Source organism: Lipophrys pholis, assembly GCF_963383615.2.
Source record: "Lipophrys pholis genome assembly, chromosome: 3".
NCBI lineage: Eukaryota > Metazoa > Chordata > Actinopteri > Blenniiformes > Blenniidae > Lipophrys > Lipophrys pholis.
The window spans coordinates 11980708-11988450 of record NC_137627.1 but is presented as its reverse complement, the minus strand read 5'-3'; the positions used below and the strand labels follow the sequence as shown (position 1 = coordinate 11988450).

General features: G+C 43.8%; 1 protein-coding gene across 1 annotated transcript; it reads right to left on the bottom strand.

Moving 5' to 3' along the window:
• Positions 1 to 742: 742 nt before the first annotated feature.
• Positions 743 to 7671, bottom strand: LOC308107900 (lysosomal amino acid transporter 1 homolog). The gene is made up of 9 exons (XM_080460489.1): positions 7536 to 7671; positions 6909 to 6987; positions 5265 to 5680; positions 5049 to 5178; positions 4579 to 4666; positions 3553 to 3662; positions 3333 to 3434; positions 2076 to 2261; positions 743 to 1493 (listed from the first exon to the last, which is right to left on the bottom strand). The coding sequence occupies exons 3-9, from the start codon at positions 5465 to 5467 to the stop codon at positions 1377 to 1379; spliced, it is 936 nt and encodes a 311-aa protein (XP_080316615.1). The 5' UTR covers positions 5468 to 5680; positions 6909 to 6987; positions 7536 to 7671; the 3' UTR covers positions 743 to 1376.
• Positions 7672 to 7743: the final 72 nt, after the last annotated feature.

Genomic DNA, 7743 nt, shown 5'->3' with positions numbered 1-7743 from the left:
ACGCACAGAAAACCTACTCAGCATTATACAGTATGGCACCAAAATACAAACTCAGGTAGGTAAGTGCACGACCAGTCAAAAGTTTTTCGGGTTATTTACTGTAATTCAAGTCCAATGAGTAGCTTGACACAGTACAAAGGTGAGCAGTGAACTCCTTGAGTTAAACAAAAAAAGAAAAAAAAAAGGTGAGGTTACTCAAAACTAAATAATAATGTACATTTCAGAATTTCAGGAAAAGAGTATTTTTCAGAGAAGAAGTTAGCAACTTCAAGCTGTTGTGCAGCACTGTAAGTTGGTGTTACTACTCCGACAGGTATACTGCCTTTTTTAGATCACTTACAACTCCCTCCGTCTGTCTTCATGAAAGCAGTATTGAAAGACACTGGTACCAAACGCTCATGAGCATCAGTTGCACTGCTGAAAGTTGTGTGTTGCTATTAAAAAAAAAAAAATGGCAAGAAAAAGGCAACCGACATTGGAAGAGACACAGGCCACCCTAACGCTGGAAGATGTCAGTCTTTCCTACAGAGAAATTGCACCCAAAAAAAAAAAAAAATGTCACGGCGTCAGTGTGTACGGTTCCCTTCACTCAGAAACTGGAGAAACTGACAGGGTGAGGTCTGAAAGACCCAAAGCCACAACAGAATCAGACAAGTTAACCTTTTTATACGACTGTAACGTGGCAACTTTGAGGACTTTACATAAGGTTGGCAAGTTCAGAATGCATTTTGGTTCACAAATTGATTGCATGATTGTTTATTTGTTCGATGCTTTCATTTCAGTGGGCAATGAGACACTGAGCTGAATAATTGTCTATTAAAAAATGACAGGAGAAATTCTAAAACTTCTAACGGGTAATGTACACATTACATGTGTAAATAGAAAAGTTATCATGTCATGAGAGTCTTTGTAAAAAAACATCTGGCATTAAGCGCACCCCCCCCCCCCCCCCCCCCCCCCCAAATGTATAAAAATACAACTCTTCCAGCCACAAACCCCAATGCAGCAGTGACTCACAAAGGACTGTGCACATTACCTGGAAAAAGCCCCGAGTCATGCCGACAAGCCTCACTGGAGACAACCTGTAAGCTGGTAATTACGTTTAACACACTCCGAAGTGTTAAGAAATGTATTGCCCACATCTCTCCTGTATCATTAATTCACTGAACTACAGACGAGTTCATTATAGTGTTTGTCCTCTTGGCAGCAACAAATTAGGACTATGAGGGTTCATCAGGGTTATCTCCAGACGTTAGTGGATGAATCTTCGACAGTTCCTCGCTGAAGGCGTTCAGCAATAGATGAATGATTAAGAGAAACTACAAACTGGCAGGTCCATACTTGAGAAAAAAAAGTGGCCTAGTCCCGTCAGCATCCTAGAAAACTGACAGCTCCTCTTCCTCACACAGAAGAGGTTCCACTTCTGGGACGCTGAGGACGGTGGTGCTTTTCGCAGAGATCTTCTTCCTGTATAGGATGAACTGTGCAGTCACCTGGCAACGGTCAAGGTCATACACACACTCAGGGTAACATTTAACGCTAAAAAAAATAAACACCGACAAAAGTGACAGAACACCACTCTTCACTTGAGTGCATGGAATAAATAATGAGCGTCTATTCTGTTGCTCCCTGTTAAATAGGTCAACAAAGGAAGTCATTACAACTCGCACCATGGCTGGTTTTCTCACCTGGTTCCCTTCCAGCTGCGAGCAGGAATAGAACTTAGTCACTCACAGCCACGTCAAGACTTTACACAATCTGTTCTCAATCTCAAGTACAAAGTCAAATGGAAAGAGTATAACGTTTGCAAATAAGAAAACTGAAACTCTACTAAAGTTGAAACTTAAGTCAACAGTTTCTACTTTTATTTTCCACCCTGTTTAAACGGTTCTCTAAGAGCAAAATGAGTGCCTGGACGTGACCCAAGTACAAGTTTAGGAAGTGATGGATTTAACTTGGCGACACTGCGAAACAACTGACTTCATACCAGGATGAAGTTCCTGCTCGCAGGTATCACATTCGCCGTGTTTGTATTGACGCTGCACACGTGGCCACATTGGCGATTTCAAGGATACAAAGAAGTCGAGTACGAGCACTCCCATGCTGCCAATGAGCCAGGCCAGGTGTTTGATGACGAAGGAGTGTTTGGAGCCCCTCAGTGCAGGGAGGACCACGATGACGCTGAGCCCATACGTCCCGTTCCCCATCATGGCCAGAGCAAATAGCAGGTAGGAGGTTCCTTCTGTGGACTGTCGCTGGAACTGGAACAGACGGGAGTTTACGTGAGTGGATTAACGGAGGAGAGAAACGCAGCCACAACCTCGCCGTGGGATAGGAAGGTGTTGTTTATTCTGTGAGGAGGTGAGGCGTCCTCGGCACAGTGTTATTAGTGAAGCCGAACCAGTGATGTGCACACACGGGAGCCCACAACTGGTAGAAACAAGAAAAAGGTGAATTATCTATTATGTATTTCAAACAAATGCACAAAGTACATATCAGCTTGATGTCACTGTGTTTTCCTCTTGCTGTAATATATGGTGACTAGTATTTTGTACAATCAGTAGCACAATACATCAACTGTCTGTCTTCTTTTTCTAAAAGAAGTCATAAAGCATGTTGAAAACATGTTTTAAACCTTGATCAAATAATGGACTTTTATTTTTCTGCGGGAACCGCTGAGCCCCTTCTGTGCTTGGCAACACATTGAAAATACTCACTAAAATTAGATTATTACCTGGGCTGGAACCACGCGATGGCAGGCAACCACTGAGTGTTTGTCATGAGAAGGCTGAAGGAAATCTTTAAGTAATGAGCAACAGTTGTGCCGCTTTTTCATTGCTTCACTAAACTTGCCAAGTGGTGAGAAATGCCTTTGCCATTTTGCTAAAGTAAAATAAAAAATCAACAAATGTGCCTGAACATGCAGAACTGCCTCAGGGGAGGAAATACAATATACATGATTTACAGTAGTTTAGGATTGTATACGTTGTGCCCCGAAGTTTCTCCAACACTGGAACCTCACAGTGATGATCCCCCTTCTGGTGATTGATGGCCTCATTCAAGCCTGGATGATTCTTCACAACAGTTTCATTGTCTTTAATGTCTGCTTTTCATTTCGACACACACACACACAGCAATCACTAACTCAAAAATCTTACCGTGCTCTTTAAATCACACAGACACTGGGTGCCTGTTTATGACTGACTCACATAGAATCAGTGCAGCTTTCTTTTCATCTGGGGTTCGGGGTCGGACCCTGAGAAAGCTACACCGCTCACACACACAAACCACATTAGAGAGCAGCAAGTTCAACAAAATACACCGTCGCTTACGTTTTTATAAAGCTGAGGGAAACGTGAGCAGAGGTAGAAGACTGACGCTGTGTATCCACATACATAGCCAGTGATTTCCACTGATCGAGAGGTAGCTGAACTCTGGGAAAGGTGGAAGTATGGAAAGAAAAAAAAAGAGAAAAGGGTTCATTTTGCACAAATGAAAATGGTGTAGTACAGTCGCCAGATAAAAGTAAATTAAGGTTATTGTTAATCCTACCTGGGTGTCTAAAGGCACACTATTGTCTATGATCAGTTTGGGTAAAGGCAGGAGAACTAAGGTGGCAGCACCGCACCAGGTGAAGCACATCCACTTCAGCACAGGCCTCTCTGGAGGATAGAACACACAGGAACAGAGACACAATGAAGAGCCAGACAAAAACACTGAGCAGATACTAAAGGTGTCTACTCAACCCAAATGAAAAGGGGAAGTACATTTTTCACATGAATTAATTCAGTCAAACCTTCATACATTATTACTGACTGAGCCCGAAAGGCTCCAGGCCAGGACCGTGTTGTATTTCACATGTTTCTTGTTGTTTTTTTATTCGTTTTTTTCACTCCTGAGGCGGCGGCGGCGGCTTTGAGCCCAAATGTGAGCCACTAATCACGCTCAAATGTTGATCAAATTTGGCACGCTCATCAAGACTGGCAAATAAATTAAGGAAATGTAAAAAATAAACCCCCAGAGTGCTAAAATGTATTCTCTAGCGCCACCTAGAAACACCAAAGCGGCCACCATGGCCCGTAGGAATGTCGTAGAGAGATCAAACCAAAAGTCAATTGTTTATCATCGAGTCAAATGGAGCGAAATCGTGCGTCTGCGTCAAACTGAGCCTCCTGGTGTCTAAAGTTGACGTCTGACCGCTTCGAAACCCACACAGACTGAAAGACCACAAATTTTCCTCTCAAGAAATGCTAATTTTATGAAAATATTTGCCTGAAAACTGTGGATTCGGAGGAGTCGTTTCCAAAATATGTGGATAAAATCCATCCTCTCCCACACTCCGATGACACCAGATGATGTTTTTGAGGAAGAAAGGAGAAGGAGGTGCACGGTGATCCAACTAGAGATGCTGTTATGTGTTGACATAAATTAAAAGGAATGTTAAATTAAATATAAAAGGATTATTTAATGGACCAGAAGACGAAACTGAAGTTGGCTACACCGCCAAAAAAAAAGAGTTTTTTCATTCATCTGCAGACTCACAAAATCATGCAGGCCTACCCGTTTACTATGACTTACTTCTGCTGGAACTATTCTTGATTTTATAGTAGAGAAACTGGGAGATGAGGATCAGGTCTGTGAAGATGTAAAACACCACTGTGACTACCTGAGGGTCGGAGGGTGAGAGAGAACAGAGGAAAGTAGACAAAAAAAACATTCAATCCCATTGGAGCCCACTGCAAAGGAGTTACTTCATGTACATCATAAAAATACTGTGTGCTGTCAACATCTTTGGCTGCAACTCGTTATTCTATAATGAAGCATTATAGTATTGAATGTGTAGAATGTGGACAGTTTGAAACACAACATTGTCAAATTAGCCTCCAGCAAAAAGAAGGTCTGGGACTGAGGGTGTCTGTATTATAATAACTCATCACCGCCAGAGAAAAGTCAATAAAATCTCTCCCAAAAAAAACACCAAGAAAAGGGTTTAAATCTAAAGATGTTGGCAGCCGGAACAGAGCTGGACCGGGATCTCGTACACTCACTTGGATTGGAAGCTGGCTTGTGAGGTAGCAACCTGCAAAGCTGGTCACATCTCCACTGAAGAGGAACAAGAGGAACCCGATTGACATGGCCTCCTCCACTTTACCGTTCCTGTAGGCCTCATAGACCTGCCTACGGAAGGGACGGATAGAATGAGAGGGACTGCCAGGCCAGAACTCCCGCTTCATCAACTACCAAACACCAACGCCATTACTCACGGTAGAGTGGACAGCAGGAAGCAGAACATTGAGATGAGTCCTATCACCACGCTGCAGTACTCCCAGTTGTTGTCCACACACTCCTCCAGCAGGTTAAGGATCCACGGAGTCCCGTTCACACACAGCGGCCGTCCCACCACCGGAAGGGTCAAGTTGGAAGCGGCAGAGTCGACGCTCTTTCCCGGGAAGCGTGCTGTGGCCATGGCGAGTGACGCACTCTGTTGACCCCCCCCCCCCCCCCCCCCGAGTCTGTTCTCCCCGTGCTGGATTTACTGCTGGGCCTGGAGCCACAGTGTTTGTGAGCAGATGTGTGTTTACATTTGCAACAACGCCCCAAACTTGATAAAAGCAGATGTGAAACCACCACTTACCTCATCAAACGAGTGTGAGAGGACGTGTCCTGTCATTTCAGGAGGCTGAAAAAGAAAAACAAACGGGTGTCAGTGGTTTATATCATTTAACACATTGAATTTACTCGATAAATACTACAAGATGCAAATTAATGCTAAGTCGCTAGTAGATAGAGCTAACAGTGTTCAACATAGCAAAGAAATTCTGTCATGTAAACTGCTTATTTTTTAGAAATCTGATTTTTTTGGTGTATAAATCTATGACGACTACATGTGTTTTGTGGACTTGGAGAACTCTTTCCCCTGAGATGTTCTTGTAGGAGGTATTTTGGGAGAAAGGGGCACTGGGGACTTTAGAACCGAATCCAGAGACTCTGCATTAAGTCGAACTTGTTCAAGATGGGTGTTTGATTCCTTTTTGCTCGTGAGCTTCAAAGACAGGATGTCACTCTGGTCAGGAGGGCTTCATGTTAGACAAACAAAGGGCGGTGTCTCTGCCTTTTGTGGATTATGTCTTTTGGCCCCATCATAAGAGGGCCTGCAGTGTACACTGGGACAGCTACAATGAGCGTGATGTTGTCCTTTGTCTCACTGAGAAAAATAGTGAGTCTTCTCCGGGAGGGGCAGACGTCATTATTCACGATAGAGTGACAATCTGAACCATATAAGAGAGACTCAAATTCAAGTTGCTACTCCTCCACATTGAAAGGAGCCAGATGTGTTTCAGGCATCTGATAAGGATGACCCCTGGTTGTCTCCCAATGTAACGGACACACCCGGTTGGGAAGATCCCCAGAGATTGGCCCAGGGACCACTGGAGAGATTATATATCTGGTTTAGTCAGGAGCCGCCTGGGGGACCCCCCCCCCCCCCCCCCAGGAAATCTGGTGAAAAACATATTTGAGCACCTGTATCTATGTGAGGTTCCTCCACACAAGTCACAGATTGTTTCCTTCAACTACAAATCCCAAATCATGGCTCCCGTCCGCTGAGATATCTGGTGAAAAAGACCTGTGCGTTCGGTCAATGGAGGAAAAGGCGGTGCTTCTCTGAGATTGACGGATTTCACATGGATACAGGTGCACAAATATGTTTATCACCAGATTTACTGCAAAAAAAGTGGAGGAAAAATATCAGCATGACAGTTTGTTTTTTTAAATTTGTGACATGTAAAACAGGATGTGTGCACCTGTAATTAAGAAGTTGTGACTTTGTAAGTGTGGCGTTGTATTTGTGGAGCGAAAACAATTCTACAGGTACACAACGACAAATTCACTTTTACAAGTACACAAACCTTTTTCACCAATAATACCTCCATAGATTGGTGACTTTTGATGATAGTCAGCTGGGATTGGTCCCAGCCCAACGTGAGCCTAAATTAGATGAAGAGGCATAGATGGATGGATGATTGTTATTCAAGATGTCATCGTGGCAGAGCTGTCCAATCCCGTCAGATTAGGTTTTAGACGTCTCTCTGCTCCAGTACAGCTTGGTGAGCTGGCTGCTATCACACTTCATGGAGAGCTTGAAGGTGTCCCATTTATCACAGTCATGTCAGACTGTTATGTCACCTGACTTGACAGGAACGCGGTCAAATCTCCCTGTTATTCTCCAACATGCTGCAAATGACGGGTTTCTTCCATAATTACAAGGCTGAGCTGAACACAATATGATGGTGGCTGTGACTCAGACTGTTTTGCAGAAAACTGAAAAAAAAAAAAAAGTGATAGCGGCCAGCCACATATAAATAAATCTGTGAACTGTTTGTGTACTTTACAAGCTCTGTTTGAAACTGAGTTAAAAAACACAAATGTCAACAAGATCCATTGTTTCGTGTCATTGCTTCATTAGTTCCGCACAGACTTCTAGGAGACGCTAACTCATAAAGAAAAGGGCTGTTTGAGCTTCAATGGCCGCTCACCTGATAAAAGGAGCTCCTCGCGGTCTGCAGACTGTTTCAGGGTCTGAACGAACTTGTCAAACATCCTCTCACGCCGCTCCCGATGACGGTAGCTCCGGGAGAAGAGCGGAGTTTAGCTTGTTGTGGTGGTCTCCATCACTGGTGGGCTCCAGTGGTGTGACAACACAGACACACAAACCCGCTACATCCGGTATCTTTTCGAAATAAA

Excerpts from the sequence above, each read along its gene's own strand:
- LOC308107900 (XM_080460489.1), bottom strand. The coding sequence starts at position 5,467 with ATGGCCACAGCACGCTTCCCGGGAAAGAGCGTCGACTCTGCCGCTTCC. Across the intron at positions 3,435-3,552 it reads GTGTGCCTTTAGACACCCAG|AGTTCAGCTACCTCTCGATC; the intron begins GTAGGATTAACA and ends CACCTTTCCCAG. Across the intron at positions 1,494-2,075 it reads TGCTCGTACTCGACTTCTTT|GTGACTGCACAGTTCATCCT; the intron begins GTATCCTTGAAA and ends GACCGTTGCCAG.